Source organism: Miniopterus schreibersii (assembly GCF_964146895.1).
Source record: "Miniopterus schreibersii genome assembly, chromosome: 12".
In the NCBI taxonomy this organism is placed as follows: domain Eukaryota; kingdom Metazoa; phylum Chordata; class Mammalia; order Chiroptera; family Miniopteridae; genus Miniopterus; species Miniopterus schreibersii.
The window spans coordinates 3744628-3756765 of NC_138112.1; the positions used below are offsets into that span (position 1 = coordinate 3744628).

The 12138-nt window shown below is 52.2% G+C and overlaps 1 protein-coding gene across 1 annotated transcript in view; it reads left to right on the top strand.

The window, feature by feature from the left end:
* FXYD6 (FXYD domain containing ion transport regulator 6) overlaps positions 1 to 11985 on the top strand; it is a 30031-nt gene extending 18046 nt beyond the window's left edge. Inside the window, exons 2-8 of the mRNA XM_081155590.1 lie at positions 5727 to 5789; positions 6392 to 6430; positions 6536 to 6610; positions 7150 to 7186; positions 8587 to 8636; positions 8983 to 9031; positions 10719 to 11985. Coding sequence (XP_081011716.1) covers positions 5732 to 5789; positions 6392 to 6430; positions 6536 to 6610; positions 7150 to 7186; positions 8587 to 8636; positions 8983 to 9011 — 288 coding nt within the window. The 5' untranslated portion in view covers positions 5727 to 5731 and the 3' untranslated portion in view covers positions 9012 to 9031; positions 10719 to 11985. The remainder of the gene's footprint in view (positions 1 to 5726; positions 5790 to 6391; positions 6431 to 6535; positions 6611 to 7149; positions 7187 to 8586; positions 8637 to 8982; positions 9032 to 10718) is intronic.
* Positions 11986 to 12138: the final 153 nt, after the last annotated feature.

Here is a 12138-nt window from a genome sequence, read left to right on the forward strand (position 1 = left end):
CCTTGCCATGTGCTCTTCTCCATAGGCCCTTTCTCAGCATGACCTTACTTTTCCAAGGCAACAAGGGAGAGAATTCTCTAACTTCTTTCTGCCAAGATCGAGGCACATATAACACAACACCATCCTGGGAGTAACAGCCCATCATCTTCTGTTTGGTAGAAGCAAGTCTCCGTCTGTCCATCACAAGGGTGAAATGAGCGTTTTCAGATAAACAAAAACTGAGTTTATAGCTAATAGATCTTCCTTAAAGAAAATTCTAAAAGATGTTCAGGAATAAAGAACATGGATTGAAGCTGACTGAGATTCAAATAGGACTGTGAACAAACCATCGAGCAGCTATGTTGTATCAGTCATCTATTGCTGCATAACAAATCATCCCCACACTCAGTGGCTTTAAAATAACAGACATTTATTACCTCACACAGTCCTGAGGGTCAGGAATCAGGGAGGGGGCAATTCTACTCAGGGCCAGGCTGTCAGCCAGGGAGGCACTTCTGTGAGAGCTGGAGGATCTGCTTCCAGGCTCACCGACAAGCTTCCCGGCAGGCCCTCAGTGCTTTGCCACAGCGCCCTCTCCATAGGGTACCCGTATCCTTAAGGCATGGCAGGTATCTTCCCCCAGAGCAAGCAGTCAGAGAGAGAGAGAGGCTGTGGTGCCTTTTGTGATCTAATAATGAAAGTGCCATAGCAGTTCTGCCATATTTTATTGGTCATGCAGAGTAACCCTTGTGAAGGGACTACATAGGCACCTGGCATGTAAATACCAGGAGGTATGGGGGGGGGGCTGTCTTGCAGGATGGCTACTGTACACATACAAAAATAGCATGTATTTCAGGAAAGCAATGATTTGTATTTTTGTATCTTTCACGAGGGATGTTATACCTAATATCTATTATACCTTTTAGCTGTAGATTTTTTTTTGGTCTTTGATAAACTGAATACTGACTTAGTTCAGACTGCAGAATACCATATACTGGTAGCTTATAAGCAACAGAATTTATTTCTCACAGTTGCAGAGGTTAGAAGTCCAAGATCAGGTACCTGATTCAGTGTTCAATGAAGCTCCATTTCCTGGCTCATAGACAGCTGCATTCTTGTTGAGCCCTAATATGGAGGAAGTTTATAAGGGCGCTAATTTCATTCATGAGGCCGCTGCCCTCAGGCCATAATCTCCTCCCAAAGGCCCCACCTTCTAACACTGTCACAGTGAGGATTAAGTTTCAACACGTGAATTTTGGACACATTTAGTCTAGAGCAAATATATATGGTAAAATTCCAAAGGCAAACACTAAAAGACCAGAAATAGCTTGTGCAATTTCTCAGGCAGTACAAAGTAAATAAGAAAAAAAAATTAATTAAAAAAACCCTCAAAACAGAAAGAAATATACACAAGAAAAGTAATGGAAAAACAGATGGTAGAAATCAGACCAAACATATCGTCACAATGAAGTTAGAGTAAACTTGACAGTAAAGATTATCAGGTTAAATTTTTAAAAAATCTGTCTCTTTTCTATTTACAAGATACACAAAATACATAAGGGCACGAAAAGGTAGAAAGTGAAATAGAGGTTAAGACAGAGAGGATCTCCCTCGCCAGTTTTCTCAGTGGTTAGAGCGTCTGCCCGTGGACTGTGAGGTGGTGGAGGTGTTAACTGACCTTACTGTGCGTGCAGTCGTTTTACAATATATGCATGTGTTAGGTCACGCTGGATACCTTAAACTTCCACAGCGTTGTGTGTCATTATATCTCAGGGAAGCTGGAAAAATAAAAAATAAACACACAGAGTAAAGTAAGATCAGTAATAAGGCATATGCGTTAGTGTGTGTGTGACCACTGTTGGTGCGTCTGTTCTACATTTCACTGGAATTTCTGGCCGTGACCAGAAATAAGGTAAGAAAGAGAAATAAACCGTGTAAGAACTAGGAAAGAAGAAATGATGCTGTATCATGTCTGCAGAGACTATCCAAAGGAATCCAAAGGTAAATTATCAGAAATAACAAGAGGGCTTAACAAGAATATTGGACTTAAGGTCAATATATACAAATCTTTTGCTTTTTCCTATACCAGCAAAAATTAGAAAACATACGGAAGACAGCGTTTAAAATAGGAATAAAAATGATAAGGGACCTAGGAATAAACAACAGAAGATGTGTAAGACTTATGTGGAAGCATTTGTAAAACTTTATTAATGGACATTGAAAAGATTGACTTATAGGTGGGAGACTCAGGGCCAGTAAAATTTCGTCTTCCCCAAGCTGTTCTCTAGATAGATCCATTGCAATTCCAATGAAAATCCAGACAGTTTTGGATGAATTTGACATGCTGATTCTAAAATAGAGGAGAGGGAAAGACGAAGAATAGTGAAGAATTCCTGGCAGAAGAGGTGGAAGATAAAAGAGGGAACTTCTCTGCCATGTGGGGAGACCCCCATGAAGCTGTTGTAACTGAGACACTGATTTTGATGCAGGTGTCGACCCATTGCCCAGCAGATCCATAGAGAAGCCCCGAAACCCACGCCTAAACAGAAATGAGATGTGTGGCACAGGTGGCGGTGTGCGTAGTGAGGAAGGAGGGAGAGCAAATGGTAGAAGTCAGATCCCTACCTCACACCTTACACAAACATCAGTTCTAGGTGGAATAAAGATTTAAATGGAAAAGACAAAGATTTACAATGTTTAGGAGAAAATTCTGACTCAGGGTGACAAAGACTATCTTTAACAAGGCAAAAAATCATTGCATTTAATTACATTGGAATTTCTAAATTCTGTTCATTGAAAGTTTTTAAAAGTGAAAAGGCAAGCCATGAAGTGGGATAAGATAGTTGAGATACTTAATGACAAAGATTTAGTACTCAAAATAAGAAATGAGTGATATGTCAGACCACTTGAAAATAAAGCAAAAGACGTGAAAGCCATCACTGAAGAACCAGGAGTGGCAAACAACTGGAAGGAAGCCCAGCTCCATGACTAAAATAAAACCAATACCATGCTTTATGCCTCTAGATTGGCAGAAATTAAGCAGCCTGACAATATCAAGTATTGATAAGTATGTAGAGTAACAACAGTCATATTCAGTTGTTGGGGTGTTAAAATAGAGATGATGACTTAGGAAAACAACTTCAAATTATTTTGCAAAGTTGAAAGTTTGCATAGTGTGCTACCCAAGCACTTCACTTTGCCTGTCTCTAGAACATCATTTTTCAAACCGCTGAGGATAACCCATTAGTGGACCCTGTCATTTAAAATAAAAGGGTAGAACAGGAAACATCAGAAGGCATCATTCATTTGAAGGTTAAGTGTTATTTTATGATATTCTTTCTGGTATTCATGAGTATACACTTTTACTGGGTTCCAGTGTGAAAGTATTGCTTCTGAAAGTGTGGTCAAAGATTTGAAACAGTGCCTTCAGGATTCTTACATGTGCCCTAGCAACACGCAGACATGCTCGCAGCTGCATCATTTACAAGAGCACAAAACGGGGGGGGGGGGGGGGGAGATGTCCTCTGACAGGAGAAGATAGTTTCCTGGCATAACGGAATATTACACAGCATTGGAAATGAATGGACTGTGCTTACGAGGAACAATACGGATGAATCTTAGAAACATAATGTTGGACAAAAATGCCAGTCACAGAAGACTAAAAAAAAAGAACATGGTATCATAATTATAAAGCTCAAAAAAGCTCCACTAAACAGTATCTTATTTAGATGTATTTTAAAAAAGAAGAGCAGGATGAATATTCATACAATGGAAACTTATTCCACCATAAGAAAGAATGAAGTACTGGCATGTGCCAAATATGGGTGAACCTTGAAAACGTTATGCTAAGGGGAAGAAATCAGGTGTGAAAGGCCACATACTCATGATTTTTTAAAATATGAAATGTCCAGAATAGGCAAGTCCATAGAGACAGAGTAGAGTAGTGGTTGTCAGGGGTTAGGGGAAAGGGAGGGTGGGAGTCACAGACTTTGGTTACAAGGTCTCTTTGGAGATGGTGAAAATATTCTGAAGTTGATGATGTTTGTACGATTTTGTGATTATCCTAAAAGCCATTGAATTATACCCTTTCAAATGGTGAACTTTATGGTATGGGATTTCTTAAGGTAAAACTTTTTTTGAAGAGGAGCAAGGGAATGATTAAAAATATATATATTCAGGCCCGGCCGGCGTGGCTCAGTGGTTGAGCATTGGCCCAAGGGCCAGGAGGTCACAGTTCGATTCCCGGTCAGGGCACATGCCTGGGTTTCGGGCTCGATCCCCAGCGGGGGGCGTGAGGAGGCAGCAAATCAGTGACTCTCTCATCATTGATGTTTCTCTCTTGCCCTCTCTCGTCCTCTCTCTGAAATCAATAAACACACACGCACACACACACAGTGTGTGTTCAGGATACTGTTTCCCTGTGGGAGTGGGGCGGGGGATAGGAAGGAGGGGAAACGAGGGAAGTGCAGCAGTATTTGTAAAGTTCTAGTTCTTAAGTCACTTGTTCATGGGTGTTTACCTTATTGTGTTTATTACGTGTTACATATTTTTCATACAATTAAACTATAATGTAAACTTTAAAGAAATACAGGTCATAAATGAGGTACCATTAGAAGCAAAAGTGCCTGTGGAAGAAGCTGCTTGAATGTCCTCGCAGAGTCCGAGTCTGTGCCTCCGTGGGCTGGGTGCAGCGGTCTGACCTCTGGTGGCTGGGAGGGGAAGGGCAGCTGGGGCTGCTGGCTTGGGCTGGGAAGCAGTAGGGCCGGATCCCTTGGAACTAGCCTGGTCCTGGCCACTGCCAGTCTCACCCACTGGGAAAAGAGCAAACAGCCTTGGACTTTCCTGGTTCAGGTTTTTCCCCCTTTTCCTCTGGCTTTTCACCACACTCTAAGCCCAGGAACAGCATGTGTGTAACCACTGAAATCTTCCCCTGGGAGGGAGCAGGTGGCCCTGTCCTCTGCTTTCATCCAGATGGGCCATCCTGGGGCGGCCAGGCCCAGAGACCAGGGGCTTTGATGAGCTCACGAGCAGAAGTCTCGGGCGTCTTCTGGGGAACGGGCCCCAGGCACTGATGCTCTAGAGAATCAGTTTCCACACTCCCTTTGTTTAATCAAACTGCCTTTCTAGAGTATTGTGCACTGAAGCCTATGGAAGAGCTGACTTGGGCATGTTAGAGGCGAGAGTGTGGGGACAACTGGGAGAGCTGCCAGCATTTCAGGGTTGGCGGTACTGAGCTCAGGAAACAGCGGTCTCTGGCCTACCTGGCTGGCTGCACCGTTAACCTCATAGGAGGAAGAGCTTCAACAGCGGGTCTGGGCTGTGGGGCACCAGGCCAGGAAGTTGCAGAAGGGTGGCTTGGAGGAGAGGTAACCAGAGGGCTCATCTCCAAGGCTGTTAGGGCTGCATGGCTTTGGTGCCAGAGTCAAGCGGCAGAGGAGTTACTGAGCTGGGCTAGGATCTCGGCCGCTGCTCACTGTCCTATGTCATTTACCCTCTGAGCTCAGGTTCTTGACCTGCAAAGGGGGTTAGTCACCGGGCCTGCTGGTTGAGTTGGTTAGTGGTAGTAATTGGGTTAGTGCGCAGAGTGCGGTGCCAGAGTCGGTGTGCCAGTTCCTCTGCCTCGCTGTTTGAACTCACCATGTGGAGAGTGCTCAGCACAGAGCTGGACCTCGCTGGGCCCAGGTCAGGCTGAGGGTCGGAGTGGGTTCTCCTGCCCAGGGAATCACTTTTTCTCCCTCTGCCCCCAGACGCCATGGAGGTGGTGCTGATCTTCCTGTGCAGCCTGCTGGCCCCCGCCGTCCTGGCCAGTGGTAAGTGCCCACAAGACGTGGCTCCGACAATGGGCAGCCATGGCCTTCTCTGGTGGGAGGTCCTGGCTCTTTGGGACTCCAGGTTTGGGGCTCTCAGAGTCTACATGTCTGATCAGCCCTGGCCCCCTCAGTCAACAGAGAAAGCCCTGGAAGGCGGCAGCTGTTCATAGACCTTCAGCCAGCCTGTCCACCCCTCCCCACAGGCTCCAGCAGGGGCTGCTTTCAAGCCTCAAGTCCACCAGGCCCCTGTGGACTTCTGGCCCAAACTTTGGGAGCCAGACCTGCATGGCAGTCTTTGGACCCTGGCCTTGTGCCAGTCACATGTTTTTCCTCACCTGTAATGAGGAACATAGGCCCTGCCTTGTGGGGGTGACATGAGTAAAAAGGGACCTTAGGTGTGGCTGTGCTGTGAGCACATTCTCATGGGCTCAGGGTACCTGCCCTCGGGCAGCAGGCGGCCAGCCCTTGCCCGCTTCTCCAGGCACGTCGGCCTAATAGGCCCTGCTTCCCGGGCATCCCGGGGGAGGAGGCCTGAGAGGCAAGCAAGGTGCGGGACGCAGAGTGTGTGGCTCTCCTCTTGACCGGCTTGTTTGTTTCTGCAGCTGATGAGCAGGAGAAGGAAAAGGACCCTTTCCATTATGGTGAGTGGTGACGGCAGCCCCGGGGGAGGGGCAGGCCTGGCCCTCGGGCAGGCGAGGCACCCACCTGGCCCTTCCTCTTCACTCCTCTCCCTGTTCCTTTGGCAGATTACCAGACCCTGAGGATCGGGGGGCTGGTGTGTGCTGTGGCCTTCTTCTCTGTCGGGATCCTCCTCATCCTCAGTAAGTTCACCCAGCGGAGCAAGGTCTGCTGCTAAGCATGCGCAGAGCAGTGCGAGAGCCTGGCTGGCCCCGTCCTGTCGTCGCTAGGACCTAATACAGTGCTCAGTAAAACGGTGAAGCATGAGCAAGATAAATGCTCGATGACAGTAAGCACTGATAAGAAGGGGCAGGGTGGCCCTCCTGGTGCTGTACCAGCAGGCATGAGGGGGCCACAGGACATAGGACAGAGCCTGCCCGTAGTGTGCGCAGTGTGCCCTCGTTAGTTTTCCCTGCGTGAGCCCGGTCCGCGCTGGCGCGATCAGGCAGCCGTGAGGTGCAGCCCTCCCAGCTGCTGTGAATGCACCTGGCTCAGCGGCGCCCTCCTCCCGCCGCGGATCGCCGCGCACAGCTGTGCGGGCCGCGCACTGCCCGGGGCAGGGGTGCTATTTACCTGTCTCACAGCCTGCCCCGACTCAGGGTAGCCCTGCTGTGGCCACAGCAGGAGCATGACCTTGAACTCAAGCCGGAGGATGACCTTGGGTGGTTTCCTTGCCTTTCAGGTCGCAGATGCAAGTGCAGTTTCAGTCAGAAGCCCCGGTAAGGCTGTGGGCACTTGGGGTGATAGGAGGAACGGGGAGGGGCCTCCTGGTGTGGACCCAAATGAGTGTGTGTAGATTCTCGGAAACAGGCCAAGTGCCTTGAGGGTGGGGCAGAAGTTTTGAGGATTGCCAGGGGACTTCGATGGTTAGGCCCCTCCTCTCCCCGATGAGTGTGCGGGATGGAAAGTGGGCAGGAAGGTGCTAGGTCATTGAGAAGGGAGGTGGAGGGCCTCAGGGCCTCTCTTGAGGTCCATCTCCTTTCTTCAGGGCCTGTGACATGGGCCCTGCTTCTCACCTCTTCATGGGGCTCTCTTAAGTGGAGCAGAGCTTGGGCTCCCTTTCATTCACCCTTCTACTTCCACATGGAGGCCCAGCCATTAGCCCACTACCATGGCCAAGGGGAGCTCTGGACCTCAGAAGTCCAGAGTCTGCAGGAGGCCCTGGGTCATCCCTCCCAGTACTTTGTTCTTTGGGGCTGACATTGAAGGGTGCCTGTAAGTCCCATGGCTCTGCCCCTTCAGTCCCCACTCCTCCCTCGCCCTGTGAGCCCCCACTCCTCCCTCTCCCTGTGAACCCCACTCCTCCCTCTCTCTGTGAGCCCCACTCCTCCCTCGCCCTGTGAGCCCCCACTCCTCCTCCATCCTGTGAGCCCCCACTCCTCCCTCTCCCTGTGAGCCCCACTCCTCCCTCACCCTGTGAGCCCCCACTCCTCCCTCTCCCTGTGAGCCCCCACTCCTCCTCCATCCTGTGAGCCCCCACTCCTCCTCATCCTGTGAGCCCCCACTCCTCCCTCTCCCTGTGAGCCCCCACTCCTCCCTCTCCCTGTGAGCCCCACTCCTCCCTCACCCTGTGAGCCCCCACTCCTCCCTCACCCTGTGAGCCCCCACTCCTCCTCCATCCTGTGAGCCCCCACTCCTCCCTCTCCCTGTGAGCCCCCACTCCTCCTCCATCCTGTGAGCCCCCACTCCTCCCTCTCCCTGTGAGCCCCCACTCCTCCCTCTCCCTGTGAGCCCCCACTCCTCCTCCATCCTGTGAGCCCCCACTCCTCCCTCTCCCTGTGAGCCCCACTCCTCCTCCATCCTGTGAGCCCCCACTCCTCCCTCTCCCTGTGAGCCCCCACTCCTCCTCCATCCTGTGAGCCCCCACTCCTCCCTCTCCCTGTGAGCCCCCACTCCTCCCTCTCCCTGTGAGCCCCCACTCCTCCTCCCTCTCCCTGTGAGCCCCCACTCCTCCTCCATCCTGTGAGCCCTCACTCCTCCCTCTCCCTGTGAGCCCCCATTCCTCCCTCGCCCTGTGAGTCCTGTGGAGAGTGGGGCGCCCCCGGTGAGCCGAGGCCCCTGCCCAAGAAGGAGCGTGGGCCTGCGCGGAGCGTGACAGGAGGCTGCCTTGTCCCCGCAGGGCTCCAGGGGAGGAGGAGACCCAAGTGGAGAACCTCATCGCCGCCAACGGTAACCGTCGCCACCCGCCCGTCTCCTCTCTGCCAGGCAGTCTGCCCCCGATGGCCGCTGTTTACGTGTCTGCTTAGTGTCAGGCTTGATACCAGGTGTCACAGGCCCGGTATCTCATTAATGCGCATGCCCACAGCCCCATGAGGCGGGCACCACTGTCCACAGTTAAGGGGCGTATGTGCCGAGTTCCTGGGACCGGCAGTAGCAGGGCAGCGATTTGCACCTGGTCTGACTCGAAGCCCCTGCTCCGTGGGCCAGGCTCCCGCACAGTTGGCACAGGCGGGGCTGCTGCCGGGCCTCGGGCGAGGGGCCCATTCACTATGGTCTGTTCTGGTTTCCTTTCTAGCAACAGAGCCCCAGAAAGCCGAGAACTGAAGCGCAACCCGGGCGAGGAGGTAAGGGCTGCGGGCCTGCGCCGCCTGTCACCACCGTCCTTGTCCTGGGGCGCAGTGGGGCTGCGGTTTCCCTGGGCACGCTTTCGTATGAGCTGTGCTCTCAGGAGTCTTGTGTCTGAAAGGGATGGTGAGACAGACGGACACAGGCCAGTGGTCAGGTTAACTGGCGTCAGCCTAGCTGCCATGTGGGCGCAGCTTGGGAGAGAATGTTAGTGCAATACTTCTAACATCAGGTAGGCTTTTAGACGTGATTCAGAAAGTTCCTTGCGGCCACTTTTTAAAATTAGCAGTTTATTGTGAAACTTTCCAACCCTACACAAAAGTGAGGAGAGGAGTGTCCGACAACCCCCCCCCACACTAGGTTGTGAGCTCCCCACATTGAGGGCGCTGTTTTCCGTGTCCTTTCCAGTTGGTCACGGCAGGGACAGGGACGTCGACTGTTAAATGCTGTGCCGTTTTCAAATGCTGCCACACGCTGGCTGGAGCCGGCAGCAGTTGGCAGGACGGGCACAGTTTACCCCAGTCTGTAGATGCAGCAGCTGTGGTCAGAGAGGAGGGCCGTCCAGATAGGAAGTGACAGACGGGGACCCGAACCCAGGCCTTTGCATTTAGTGCCGTTTTCACATCTGCTCCCGCCTGCTTGCCTTTATGACAGACCCTGGGAAATACTGGCCCCGGGGATCTGTCTTCTATCAGCTAACTTTTGCTTTTTCTTTCTTTTTTATTTCTATACAGATAAGGCATATTCCTTTATGCTAATGTAAATTAGAAGAGGTTTGGGATGTACAGGCCCCGTGCAGCAGCGTTTCCCCCGATCGTGCGACCCGGTGTGCGGACCGGTGCGCTTCTGTAGTGTTTGACTCCCTTCCTGCCTGCTGCACATCCTCTTAGCCCCATGGGGGCCAGGAGGGCAGAGCAGGGCTCAGGGCCTCCATCTCCTGGTGGGGCTCGGGAGACTCACTCCTGAGCTGGAGGTGGCTGGGAGCCCAGTCTTGGAGGCAGGCGTCCCAGCTTAGCTGGGGGTTCTGGCCACTTTGCCGCAGCTGGCAGGTTGGAATCTGGGAGTGGTGTGGGAAGGCTGAGGGAGGGGGGAGCAGTTGCCTGCTCTTGTCTTTCTTTTTTTTAAGTAGGATGTCCTCAGAAACCCACTTCTCCTAGGTCTGAGGACTGTGAGCAACTATTGAGGGTGTCCTGGGATATAGCCTCTGAGTGTAACAGTTTCCTTTCCACGTCAGCCAGGTTTCAGCCCCCTGAGGGAGCCCTTCCCCTGAGGCCCACCCCTCCTGTGCCTTCATCTCCTTTCCCTGCGTCTCAGGCTTGTCTTCGTTGCTTCACCGGGAACGTGGCGCTTAGAGTGGGTCTCACCCTATGAGTTTCAGTGGACAGAGGGGCTGCTAAAGGCAGGGAGCCGAGCAGTTAAAGATTTCTTTTTTTTTAAATCCTCACCTGAGGACATGCCTAGAGAAATAAAGAGAGAGAGAAAAACATCTACTTGAGAGAAAAACATTGATCTGTTGCCTTCCATATGCACCCCTACTGGGGATCAAACCTGCAACCCAGGTATGTGCCCCATCGGGGAATCAAGCTGTCAACCTTTCAGTGCACAGGATGGTGCCACACCTGCTGGGCTAAAGATGTCTAAAAGGAGCCAGAGTTTTGTTTTAACTTAAATTCTCTCCCTCTGCAGCCTCCAGAACCTGAAGGCAGCGCTTGAACCTTTAGATGGAAATGATGATGCTTAAGAAAACCAGCCACTTCAGCAACAGATCTTCCCCCGGGAGAAGTCAAGAACTCGCGTGTCCCCTCCCCACCCCTCTGAACACAGTCCTCTACTTAGTGCCGCGACTAACTCCCACCTCCCCTGCTGCACCCTGTGGGCTTGTCCACCTCCTGTGATGTGTCTGTGTGTGTGTGTGTGTGTGTGATGACCGTGGTCTTCGTGGCTGCTTGTCTGTGGCTGACGCTGTTTAGTGAACCTGGACGCACTTCCTGGGCTGGAGCTGAGCTAGGTCGCCATCAGCTCCTTCCTGCTCCCCCACGGCGCCTCCCTCCCCTCCCGCTCCCAGGAGTCTGCTTTTTCCTGAGGGACCAGTCCCTTCTCTTGATTTAGAGGCGGGAGTAGGGTTGGGGCCCAGGTGGGAGTCTCCACTCGTCCTGGGACTCGGGAAGGTTTACATCACTCTCATGATCATTAGTTATGGCCTCTCTTCACTCCTTTTGCAAGAACCTTGCTTTGGCATTCCACCTCTGACCTAAGTCTGTTCTGAGGGTCTCTTAGCAATTGGAGGGTCACAGCAAGGAGCTGGTGAGCCCAGCTGCACCTTCAGGCAGGCGACGCCCCTTCCCTGGTCATTTGGTCCTGGGACCACCACCATGGAGTTCCCATCGGCCCTGCCCCATCGCAGAGTGGCCAGGCAGGCAGGCCGGGGCTTGTACTCTGCCCCTGGGGAATGCCCCTTGCATATCTTCTCAGCAATAACCCCTTGGGCTCTGGATCCCTGCCCTCCGTCCTGCCTCCCTGCTTCCGAGACTCTGATGTATAGCCCTGCTCGTCTGGGCTCAGACTCCCATCCTTGCCTTGGGTCCCTGGCCAGCGGCCCGCTCTGTTTGGGCCAGCGTTCTGGGAGGGCAGCAGGGAGAGCCGGCCTCCTTTGCTTCTCTGTCCACAGCCCATTGGTAGGTGAGCAGTCTTGGCTCCTGCGCCCTCTGCTCCGCCTGTCACCACCCCAGGGGCAGTGCAGCGGCCCTGCGGCAGGTTAGAGACCAGGCGGGCTCCCTGCAGCCTGCTGCTGGGAACAGCAAGAGGTCAAAGGTCATAAAGAGTGGAAAGAAACCAGGCCCCGCCCCCCGTGCATCGTGTTACCTTGGAAACTAACCAACCGCGTGACAGGACTGCTGTCTGTTGTGACCTATCCTCCCAACAACCTGGAATAAATACCATTTGTTTCCTAGTGGCTCAGAGGTGCATTCCTTTGTGTGAAAGAACTAAAATACTTGAAGGGCCGAAGGGACTCTGTCCTTGGCAGAGGGAGGGAGTGGGGGCTGGAGAGGCAGCTGAGGGGTGCTTCTTGGGCCCAGCTGTTCCTCTTCCCTCCCCTTCCTCTTTC